General features: G+C 44.5%; 1 protein-coding gene across 1 annotated transcript in view; it reads left to right on the top strand.

Moving 5' to 3' along the window:
- The window catches only part of THSD7B (thrombospondin type 1 domain containing 7B), a 714,750-nt gene that overhangs the window by 517,720 nt on the left and 184,191 nt on the right, over nt 1-12,839 (top strand). The window contains 1 exon segment of the mRNA XM_040358054.1: nt 7,644-7,822. Within this exon segment, the coding sequence (XP_040213988.1) occupies nt 7,644-7,822 (179 nt within the window).

Genomic DNA, 12,839 nt, shown 5'->3' with positions numbered 1-12,839 from the left:
ACCTCATCAGATTGGTCATTGTGGGCATCTACTAGTGAGGTATAGGAAGAAGCAAATTCCCCCATTTTGTGCTCCCCATGATCCACTCTCTCCCCCAGTTCACTCAGTTTGGTCTTAAAACCTCTCATGCACTCCATCATATCAGCAAGGAGGGAGCTGCTGAGGGAGACAAGCATATCCTTTAGCATGGTGTCAGAAATAGGCTGGTTGGCCATGGGAAAGGAATTGATTGTCTCAGCCAGCTCCCTGATGTCATCCATGAATTCCTGACATGTGCTCACCTTGTCACTGCTGAGATCTAAACCATGCCATGCAGGGTTTAGACTTGGCTGGGCTGCGTGACAATGGTGTGGAGGCCTCCGGTGATTGGCGGTGAGAGCGTCCTTGTGAGCCCAGGTTCGGTGTCGAAGAGCAGGAGCTGCTGGAAGAGGCCGGAAAGGCGCCGCCAGCGCCATCTTGGATCGGGCTGCGGGCCGTCCTGACAGCTTCTGTAGCTGGGACAAGCCTTTTCACTTGTGAGGCATCCCGGTGTGATGGCTGGAACTTTGGAGGCAGTCTGGAGTGGTGAGGGCTGTTCAAGAACACCTCGGCAAGCTAGGATTCCAGTGTCTGGTGCGGAGCTATCTGCTCAAGCATCCATGCAGTAGCTTGGTAGCTACGCCCCCATTTTATTTCTTTATTTATTATGGTCAGGATCATGATAAAATAAAAGTATAGTTTGATGTAACCAGGATATTGACTGGCAGATGTGGCAAATTTAATGAGGCTCTGGAATTGTAAATGCATGTCACACTAATATGATAAAATGACAAATATGTACTGTTACATTTATTTGTTAAATAAGATAAAGATAAATAAAAAATAAAATAAAAAAAGACAAAATAAAATATTTCATATGCTCATTTGATGATCTTTTATTCACCCGGATCATGGAACTCTAGTATCCTTTCACATTGATGATTTAGTTCCTTTTTAGCTCTGCTGAAAGAAGCCTGTTGTTTCCCACAATGGTTCATCAAAGCAGTGATGGTTCAGTAGGAGGTTTCCATCAGGCATGGGGAGCTGCAAAGCAAGGTGTTATGTTGTGCTAATCAGTAGCCCTGTGAACTCTTTCTTATGTAGTGCAATTAGTTTTGTCCAAATTTGAGAATATCCGAATTAACGAAAACCCGTTTAACAAATTCTTCCAAATATTCGTAAATTCGAAAATTACAAATTTATGAATTTTAGAATTTTCCGTTTTAGAATTTTAGAATTTCCAAAATTTGGAAATTCGAAAATACGAAAATTTTAAAATACGAAAATTCTGAAATACAAAAATTCGAAAATCTGAAATAATAACTTAACTATTACTAACTATTAAATTATAGGTATTGGAATTTCCTTTCAAATTTGGCTGTTAGTGAACGTAACAGATACAAATTTACCCGAAGTTCCAAATTTTCAGAAATAAGAATGCTGTATCTAAACGAATGGAACTTAATGAGTTAATAATAATAAATAACAATAATAATAAAAACGTTTTATTATTATTCATTATTAATTTGTTCCATTCCATTTGTTTAGATGCAACATTTGTTATTTTCAGATAATTCGTAACTTCGGATAAATTCATATTCGTTACATTCACTAACAGTCTAATTTGAAAAGAAATTGCAATACCTATAATTTAATAGTTATTATTAGTTAGTTAGTTATTTAGATTTTCCAGATTTTGGTTATTCAAATTTTTGAATTTCTGAAATTAATAATTTTCGAATTGACACATTTTCGGATTTCGTATTTTTGAATTTTCAAATTTACGATTTTACGAATTTTCTAATTTACGAAATTCCAAATTTATGAATTTACGAATTTTCTCATTTCCGGATTTTGGATTTTAGAATTAAAAAATTCACATATTTTCGAATCAGCAGGATCAGCCAGGTATTTCCGGTGATATGAGGGGCCAAATTGCATAGGACAAGCTTTTTTTTTTTTTTATGGTAACAAACTCTTTAAGTATTCTTGTTATATTTTCTAATATTATTGCATTTGTAATCTGTATCTGTCATTACTTAATTAAATGTTGGATCTACGAGTGTTTGTTTGATCTCTCTTTGTACATCTTGCATACAACTCCAAAAACGTAACCTATCACGTAACCGTGATAAAACATGTCATTGGAAATCATTGGCATTGTTGAATATATTTTGGGGATATTTTTTTTATTGTATGTAATTATTGGTAGAAAAGGAGGAGCGCAGAGGTCCAAGTCACAAGGCTTCTGAAATTTGCCAACTACCAGTAGAACTTCCAGTCCTTCATCTAGAGTCTGTAAAAAAAAATAGCAAAGCACACAGCAAAGTCCTTCAAGCTTTGGTTGTATCATGAGAACTTTGCTCTTCTCTTGGTTCACACCTGCTCAGCTATCATACGCAGAAGAAGAAGAGCGAAAAACAAATTTTCTCCAGCTGGGTCCTTGCAGTAAGAGACACGAGAACATTGTGAAAAGCAAATCTCTTTTACGAGAAGTGTTTTCCTCAAATAGGTCATAAATACAGTAAAACCTTGGATTGCAAGCATAATTTGTTCCGGAAACATGCTTGTAATCCAAAGCAGTTGTATATCAAAGCGAATTTCACCATAAGAAATAATGGAAACTCAGATGATTCGTTCCGCAACCATTTATTTATAGGTCCTTCAGTTTATAGTCCATATAAAAAGATTATAGCAATGTGATTGGTTGTGTAACCATAAAATGTCCATCCACACATGGAAGCCTCCACAAGGGGATTAGAAGCAAAATCCAGCAGAAGCTCCAGAGTATAAAAGAGAAGAGAGGCGCCTCTAAGGCCTCGTACAGACGGGCAAACATGTACGGTGAAAACGGTCCGCCGGACCGTTTTCAGCGTACATGTCCGCCCGGAGATTTCTGTATGATGGCTGTACACACCATCATACAGAAATCCGCGCGTACACGATACGCTGCGACGAGGCCGCGCCGTCGCCGCGAAGATGACGCTGCGACGTGCGCGGCCCTGGCAGTTTAATGCTTCCACGCATGCGTCAAAGTCATTCGACGCATGCGAGGGATGGCGGCCGCTCGGACATGTACGGTAAGTCTGTACAGACGACCGAACATGTCCGACGGACAGGATTCCAGCGGGCATGTTTCTAAACAAGTTTAGAAATATTTGCCCGCTCGAAAAAGGCCCGGCGGGCAAATGTACGCTGGAATCCTGTCCGCTCGGCTGTACAGACGACCGAACATGTCTGCTGAAACTGGTCCGCGGACCAGTTTCAGCAAACATGTTCGGTCGTGTGTACAGGGCCTAAGTGTAGCAATATGTTGCTAAATGTTGTACCTTCATTAAATGTAACCATATTGCTACACTAATTCTGCGTACACACGATCGGAAATTCCGATGAAAATTATTTTATTAACCCTTTCATGACCAGAGGACATTATTGTTTCTAGATGCCTAGCAGCATATGTTAAAGCGGAACTTTACTCTCTCAATCAACACTGATTGTTTTTCATTCCTTATGCTGCTATCATTAGTAAATAGATAGGAAAGTATATTATTTTTATTTGTTTTAAACTTTTTACATTTCGTCAATTACTTCCTGGTTTCCAGGCCTTGGCAAATTAAGTCATAGATCCCAGGAGTCTTCAAGATGAGGGGAAAGGGTTTTCTCAGCTAAGCACGCCTTCCTTCCTTCCTGCATACCTGAGCTAATGGCAGATGGATTCTAGGAAGTAAATGCTACATGAATCATCTGCCCTTAAGATGGCCACGGCCAGAAATGCTACTGGGGGCATTTTTAAACTGATTTCCCAGCAAAAAAGCATGCAGATATGAATGGATTGGGGGGGGGGGGGGGTTGCTTTGAATATTAAAAATGAATTACATTACATGTATTTACATCAGTAAAATCTGCAGTGGCAAGGATTAGGCGAGTAAAGCAGCAAGAGCTGTCTTTTTTTTCTTAGAAGATGCTAGGGACTAGAATTTGTATTTTTGCCAAAGCTAGACTTAACCTTTAAACCAGTAGTATTAAATCAGGAGAACCAATGGGAATTGGACAATTTCTGCTCTTGAATCCATTATAACACTTACCCACAATGAATAATTGGCCAACGGTTGCCTAAGCCCGTGGATAAAAATGGCCGCCTCTTCTGTGTATGTGAGACGGTTACTCTAAAATGGCTTTATGCTGACAGAGCGACAAGCAGCTATTAATATTACAAGACAGCGGCAGTTCTGCATCCCCAGATGACTAAGCTGAGTGATTTGGTCTCAAGCTGCAACCCAAGCAATATATCCAGAATATAGCGTACACGCCAAGCGCCAAGTCTCCTGATACTTCCCGCGTTTCCGCTGAATTCCTGCCCACAGCAGGCTGCAATGGCAGCTCAGACATGCCGCACAATGTTATTTACAGTTTATGGCCCCCAAGCACAACTTTTTCACCAAATAATAGATTTCTATATAGAAGGGAAAAAAAAGAAAGTAATATACACAACAAAAGTGCTCTAATAGACAGACATTTGTCTGGATAAGGAAAGAAATAATAATAATAAAAAAAAAAAAGTTAATTGCGTAACTCCCGTTAAGTGGGTTTTAATGTCTGGGAGGCGACATGGCTTCTGTATATTGTGACCATTGTGATTGGTTCTCACACCAGTCACATGATTTGGAGACCATCCCACTGGCTCCTAATCAGAAGCCTTGACCGAGAGTGGTTGTATCTGACCGCTGTGATTGGTCGTCACAGCAGTCACATGATTTGGAGACAGCCCCACTGGCTCCTTATCAGAAGCCTTGACCGAGAGTGGTTGTATCTGACCGCTGTGATTGGTCGTCACAGCAGTCACATGATTTGGAGACAGCCCCACTGGCTCCTTATCAGAAGCCTTGACCGAGAGTGGTTGTATCTGACCGCTGTGATTGGTCGTCACAGCAGTCACATGATTTGGAGACATCCCCACTGGCTCCTAATCAGAAGCCTTGACCGAGAGTGGTTGTATCTGACCGCTGTGATTGGTCGTCACAGCAGTCACATGATTTGAAGACAGCCCCACTGGCTCCTAATCAGAAGCCTTGACCGAGAGTGGTTGAATCTGACCGCTGTGATTGGTCGTCACAGCAGTCACATGATTTGGAGACAGCCCCACTGGCTCCTAATCAGAAGTCTTGACCTAAAACGGTCAGTGACAGTTCAGTCTGTGTGCTGGGAGAAGGCAGGGATAGCAGGAGAGATCAGATTGCTTCTGATTGGTCAGCAATAGCATGTAACCATTCTGACCAATCAGAACCGCTCTTATCCATCCCGACATCCTTCGGGAAAGAAGAGGAAGAACAGCACGGTTTTAAAATCCCACAAACTGCTGCACCATACTGCTTGAAACTGAATCACTCACAGAGGTGGAGAGGAAGGTGTAGGGCAGTGGTTGTCAACTTATGAGCTAAAGGGGGCCTCAAACACGGACCCCGATATCACTAAAGAGCTGCACATAATGTTCAATATATGTAATGCTTGAGAGGACTGTCAGATCCTGCAGGCCTAATAGAGGAAATGAGGGTTAGAGAGTGAGGACAGGATACATTGTTGGTGGGGCTATGCTGCAGAAGACAATAGGAAACTGGGGAGATGTTACATGAGGCTAGTAGAGATCAATACTATTACCCCAATCAATGTTCCCACTACAGATTGCTGAGGTCCGAGGGCCACATATCATATACCAAAGGGCCACATGTGCCCCCCCCCCCCCCCCCCGGGCTGCATGTTGCGTATAGGAGTGGGGTGTAGGGTGCGAGTTCCCCTTTTTATTTTTTCTGAACAGGTGAAATAACCCTTAAAAATATTGAAGATCATTTCTATAACATGTTAAAGATTCTATGAAGTTTTAGTGATTGGGGTTACATGTACTTTAAAAGGACAGCAGACAACAGCAGGGCTTAGTTGTGTTTAGTGGTTTTGATAACTCCTCATCTTAAATTACAGCAAATCCTTGGATTGCGAGCATAATTTGTTCCAGAAACATGCTTGTAATCCAAAGCACTTGTATATGAAAGCGAATTTCCCCATAAGAAATAATGGAAACTCAAATGATTCGTTCCACAACCATTTATTCATAAGTCCTTCAGTTTATAGTCCATATAAAAAGATTAGAGCAATGTGATTGGTTGTGTAACCATAAAATGTCCATCCACAAATGGCTGCCTCCACAAGGGGCTTAGTAGCAAAATCCAGCAGGAGCCACAGAGTATAAAAGAGAAGAGAGGCGCCTCTAAGTGTAGCAATATGTTGCTAAATGTTTTACCTTCATTAACCACTTGCCGCCCGCCATATAGCAAAATAACGGCGGCAAAGTGGTTTCAATATCCTGACTGGACGTCATATGACGTCCTCAGGATATTGAGCTGCTGCGCGCCCCCGTGGACGCGCATCACGGCGATCGGTGTTGCAGGGTGTCAGTCTGACACCCCGCAACACCGATCTAGGTAAAGTGTCTCTGACGGAGACTCTTTACCACATAATTGGACGTGTCCAATCATGGCTGATCACAATGTAAACAGGAAAAGCCGATAATCAGAGACGCGAGTAGAGGAGAGCCGATCGGCTGCTCCTCTGACGGGGGGGTTTGTGCTGATCGATTATCAGCGCAGCCCCCCCCCGAGGATGCCCACACTGGACCACCAGGGATGCCACTAGACCACCAGGGATGCCCACCACAGGTATGTCACCCTAGACCACCAGGGATGATGATCAGAAATGAATAATGGATGCCAATCAGTGCCCATAATGGATGCCAATCAGTGCCCACAATGGGCATTATTGTTTGGCACTGATTGGCATCCATTAGTACAACACATTGCAGTACATTAGTGCCACCTATCAGTACTCATCTATGCCCATCCGTGCCACCTATCAGTGCCCATCCATGCTGCCTATCCGTACCCATCCGTGTCGCTTATCTGTGCCCATCCGTGCCGCCTATCAGTGCCCATCCGTGCCGCCTATCATTGCCCATCAATGCCACCTCATCAGTGCCACCTCATTGGTGCCACCTCACAGGTGCCCATCAGTGCCGCCTTATCAGTGCCCGTCAGTGCAGCACCATCAGTGCCCATCAGTGACAGAGGAAACTTACTTATTTACAATGTTTTGTAACTGAAACGTTTTATTTTTCTAAATTTTCGGTAAATTTTTTGGGCAGAAAATAAAAATCCCAGAGGTGATCAAATACCACCAAAAGAAAGCTCTATTTGTGGGAACAGAATGATAACAATTTAGTTTGGGTACAGTGTAGCATAACCGCGCAATTGTCATTCAAAGTGCAACAGCGCTGGAAGCTGAAAATTGGTCTGGGCAGGAAGGTGTATAAGTGCCTGGTATGGAAGTGGTTAAATGTATCCATATTGCTACACTTACAGGCACCTCTCTTCTCTTTTATACCCAGTTGTGACATGACTCCTACTCTTATATCAAGACATCGCTTGTATATCAAGTCAAAAGTTATAAAAAAATGTTGCCTGTCTTGCAAAACGCTCTCAAACCAAGTTACTCTCAAACCAAGGTTTTACTGTAATATCTTTTATTGTAATTAGTCTGGTGTTCTTCTTTAATGTGTACCCAATGATATTTGTCCCCAGGTTACATTGAAGAAAGGTGTGAAGTATCCTGCCCGTTTGATTGTAAGCTGAGCGATTGGTCCAATTGGTCTTCCTGCAGTGCCTCCTGTGGGACTGGAGTCAAGGTTCGATCCAAGTTCCTCAAAGAAAAACCTTATAATGGAGGACGCCCATGTCCAAAGCTTGACCTAAAAAATCAGGTGAGTTTCTGTTAAAGTCCCTCATAAAAAGCACACTGACTTTATTTTTAAACATGACGGGCCAGATTCACAAAGAGATACGACGGTGTATCTCCTGATACGCCGTCGTATCTCTGAGTTCTGCCGGTCGTATCTATGCGCCTGATTCATAGAATCAGTTACGCACAGATATCCTTAAGATCCGACAGGTGTAACTGTGTTACACCGTCGGATCTTAGGCTGCAATTCCAGGCCGGCCGCTAGGTGGCGCTTCCATATCTTTTATGTGACGAATATGTTAATGAGGAGTTACGCCGATTCAGAAACGAACGACCGCCCGGCGCTTTTTTTTTACGTCGTTTGCGTTCGGCTTTTTCCAGCTTATAGTTAACCACTTAACGCCCGCCGCACGACTATTTACGTCCGCAGAATGGCACGGACAGGCAGAAGGACGTATATATACGTCCTTGCCTTCTAGCGGGTGGGGGGTCCGATCGAGACCCCCCCGCTGCGTGCGGCGGGCGGGTTCCCTCGGGGAGTGATCCGGGACGACGGCGTGGCTATTCGTTTATAGCCGCTCTGTCGCGATCGCTCCCCGAGGCTGAAGCACAGGGAGAGCCGTATGTAAACACGGCTTCCCCGTTCTTCACTGTGGCGGCGTATCGATCGAGTGATCCCTTTTATAAGGGAGACTCGATCGATCACGTCAGACCTACAGCCACACCCCCCTACAGTTGTAAACACACACTAAGTGAACACTAACCCCTACAGCGCCCCCTGTGGTTAACTCCCAAACTGCAACTGTCATTTTCACAATAAACAATGCAATTTAAATGCATTTTTTGCTGTGAAAATGACAATGGTCCCAAAAATGTGTCAAAATTGTCCGAAGTGTCCGCCATAATGTCGCAGTCACGAAAAAAATCGCTGATCGCCGCCAATAGTAGTAAAGAATTTTTTTTTATAAAAATGCAATAAAACTATCCCCTATTTTGTAAACGCTATAAATTTTGCGCAAACCAATCGATAAACGCTTATTGCGATTTTTTTTACCAAAAATAGGTAGAAGAATACGTATCGGCCTAAACTGAGGAAAAAAATGTTTTATATATGTTTTTGGGGGATATTTATTATAGCAAAAAGTAAAAAATATTGCATTTTTTTCAAAATTGTCGCTCTACTTTTGTTTATAGCGCAAAAAATAAAAACCGCAGAGGTGATCAAATACCACCAAAAGAAAGCTCTATTTGTGGGGAAAAAAGGACGCCAATTTTGTTTGGGAGCCACGTCGCACGACCGCGCAATTGTCTGTTAAAGCGACGCAGTGCCGAATCGCAAAACCTGGCCTGGGCATTTAGCTGCAAAATGGTCCGGGGCTTAAGTGGTTAAAGCTGCTATACTGAGGCGTACTCAATGTTAAGTATGGCCGTGTTCCCGCGCCGAGTTTTGAATTTTTCACGTTGTTTGTGTAAGTCGTTCGCATGGATGGATGTAATTTACGTTAACGTCGAAACCAATGACGTCCTTGCGACGTCATTTGGAGCAATGCACGCTGGGAAAATTTGCGGACGGCGCATGCGCTGTTCGATCGGCGCGGGAACGCGCCTGATTTAAATACTACACGCCCTCTAGCCACGGAATTTGAATTCCACCGGGGGATTTACGATACGCCGCCGCAAGTTTTGAGGTAAGTGCTTTGTGAATTAACCACTTGCCTCAAAAACTTGCGGCGGCGGATCTTAAATCAGATCAATCTAAAGATCCGCTAACCTATGTGAATCTGGCCCGATATTTAATTAATATTACTGTATGTAGTACAGTTTATATGCTACGAAAACACTCAACCAATCATATCACTCAATGCTGCAGGAGAATAAATTGCCCTTGACGTGGTGTAGGAACAAGAATCACAGAGGTTTCAGCTGTGACCTCCTCCCATACTTTTGGGGGCTCTCTCCTCCAAGACATGTCCCCTGCACTCCTGCCCTCTGATTGGTTACACAGCTGTCTATCAGCCTGTACAGTGAAGACATGGAAATGCTCTTGCGCTCACCCTGGTGGAGAGTGGAGACATTGGTGGGGTGGGGAGTTTAAAAGAGATGGAGGAACTGTTCATTTACTAAAGGCAAATAGGCTGTTCACTTTGCAAGGGAAGTGAATGATGTGAAGCTCTGCTGACCATCATCCAATCATGTTCAAGCAAAAATTCACTTTTTCTTTCCTTGCGTATGATTGGGTATTGGAGTAAAACTTCAACTCATTCACAAAATGATGGGGCAATTTTTCTTGCAAAGTAAAAAGCATATTTCCCTTTTGTAAATCAACTCCTCTGCGTCACAGTCAGGGGTCAGGCTCAGAGACCAGTAGCTATAGCAGTAGGGGGGACTCCTACCGACCAGCAGGATAGGTATACAAGCATGTTACCCTTGCAGATGACACAGGCTCACCCGAGGTGTGGAGTCTAAGTACTAACCAGGGATGGACTGGCCATTGGGACTACAGGGAGTTTCCCGGTGGGCCGATGGCTCAGTGGGCCACTTGAGTGACAGCGGACCACTGCCCCCCTCCGCTCCTCTGTCTCTCCCTTCCCGCAGCGCTCACCTCCTCTCCCTCCCCGCAGCGCTCACCTCCTCTCCCTCCCCACAGTGCTCAACTGGAGGGAACAGAGAAGCAGGGGGGACGACAGAAGAGCATCGGGGAGGGGACAGACAGCTGACTCAACAGCTATGGCCTGGGAGTTTCTGACTTCTGCCTAATCTTGTCCAATAAGGGGGGCACCAAACTGATTCTTTGCCCCGGGTGAAATAATGTCTAGCTTCCCCACTGGTATTGCCTATAATAGTACCAGTACCAGCCGTTCTACTCTAATAAAGCTAGTGAAGGGGGAGAGGGGGCTTGGGTGGCCGGGGGGGGGGGGTGCGGGAGTTGTCCGGCCCTCATGGGAGAGACCTTTCAAAGTGGGCCAGTCTGGATGAAGTCCAGGGCCAAATTGTTGTCCCAGTCCAGCCCTGGTACTAACTGGTGTTCACCAGAGCTCTTAATGATGGAGATGGGTTTTGCTGTGTGTTAGCACCTGGTTGCTGTCCTCAGGATTGCCCAGGCAGGAGGTGAGCAAGCCAGGGTCCAGTACTGGATATAGCAGGTAAGGATCAAACAGAAGCGTAGTCAGGAAACAAGACAAGGGTCAGTAACAAGTGGTTGCAGGTTGAGATCAGGCAGCAGCGTAGTCGAGGAACAAGCAAATGTCGGTAATGTGTGGTAGCAAAAATATGGACAGCAGCAGGGAAAATAAGAGTGAAATGTTGACTGGAAAGAGCACAATAATCTGGAAAACAGGAAGTGCAGAGACATGGCTTAAATCAGGAAGTTCATGGGAGGAGCAAAAAGTTCAAGGTTCAGCAGAAGTCAAGGAACAATGCAGGATTGTCCAGTGGATCAGATAGCATGTTGTCCAGCATTTCAGGTTGCTCAGCAAGTAGAGTCATTGCCAGACACAACAGAGAACCCAGGTTCAGTTCCAGGCCCTGACACTCTGTCCCTGAACTCTGGCCTAGACAAACAGATGCTATGGCTAAAAGCAAATAGTCTGTTCGCTTATTTTCCCTTAGCCTTGTGAATGAGGTGAAGCTCTGCTGACTAATCACATGCAAGGAAAAAGACAGTGGGCTAGATTCAGGTAGAATTAGGCGGGGGTAGCGTATCTCAGATACACTGCGCCGCCGTAAGTTTGAGCAACAAGTCCTGTATTCACATAGAACTTGCGCTGAAACTTACGGCGGCGCAGTGTAACATAATTCAAAATAGGCTGGTTGGGGGCGTGTTCTATGTAAAATACTAGTGACGCCACGTATTTGACGTTTTTAATGAACGACGCATGCGCCGTCCGTAGACGTATCCCAGTGCGCATGCTCCAAATGACGTCGGCAAATCGTCATGCTTTCGACGTGAACGTAAATTACAGCCAGCCCCATTCACGGACGAGTTACACAAACGACGTAAAATTTTCAAATTTCGACGCGGGAACGACAGCCATACTTAACATTGGCTGCGCCATGTTTCTGGTGGTTTATCTTTACGCCTGAAAACCCCTTACGTAAACGGCGCATCTTTACTGCGACGGCCGGGCGTACGTTCGTGAATCGGCGTATCTAGCTGATTTACATATTCTAGGCGTAAATCAGCGTACACGCCCCTAGCGGCCAGCGTAAATATGCAGTTAAGATACGACGGCGTAGGAGACTTACGCCGGTCGTATCTTAGCAACATTTAAGCGTATCTCAGTTTGAGCATATGCTTAAAGTTGCGACGGCGGGGATTCGGACTTACGACGGTGTATCTACTTATACGCCTGTCGTAAGTCTATGTGAATCTACCCCAGTTTTTATAACTTTACTTGCATGTGTTTGGGTATTCTTGTGTAGCCTGCACCTTCGCAAGGACTGCTGATTTGCCCCAGGTTCCTTTCCCAGATTAGTCCAGGCACTACGTCACTCTTTCTGACTCAATGATCAGTCTGGAGGTTGCCTTTTTTCATAATTATTGCTGAGTAAACTTCGATAGGGCTCAAGGAGCTGTGCAGTGGAGGCCTCTTAATCCATGTGTCCAGCCCCCTAATCTACGTGCGGGGCATCGGAACGCATGGATTCCAATGGGGCTTTTTTTTTCTTTAGAAGCACGTGATTAGAGCCAGAGGCCCTAATAGGCTTAAAAAAAGGGTGGGCTCGGGGTGCAGAACACTGCGCCTCGAGCACACCCAGTTGTGTGACAAAAGCCCTTCAGGCTTGGAACTTATCCTCCTGGACAAGAACAGGGCTGCCTCAGGCCCCAGGCTATTTATGTACTCTAGAGCCACCTACTGGGCACCCTTCCCCAGGGATTGGCTGGGACAACATTACTATTTAAGCAGTGGTTTTGCCAATCCACTATATTCTGGAACTTTACAGCTGACGGGGGAAAGCAATGAAACCTGAAGCCTGTGAAACCTAGGAAAGCCCAAAGCAATCGCAAACTGCTCCTCTAATTTTAAGGGCAGACAATT

Source organism: Rana temporaria, chromosome 6 (genome assembly GCF_905171775.1).
Source record: "Rana temporaria chromosome 6, aRanTem1.1, whole genome shotgun sequence".
NCBI classification, from domain to species: domain Eukaryota; kingdom Metazoa; phylum Chordata; class Amphibia; order Anura; family Ranidae; genus Rana; species Rana temporaria.
The sequence above is the reverse complement of the archived record's forward strand: the minus strand, read 5'-3'. Positions and strand labels throughout refer to the sequence as shown.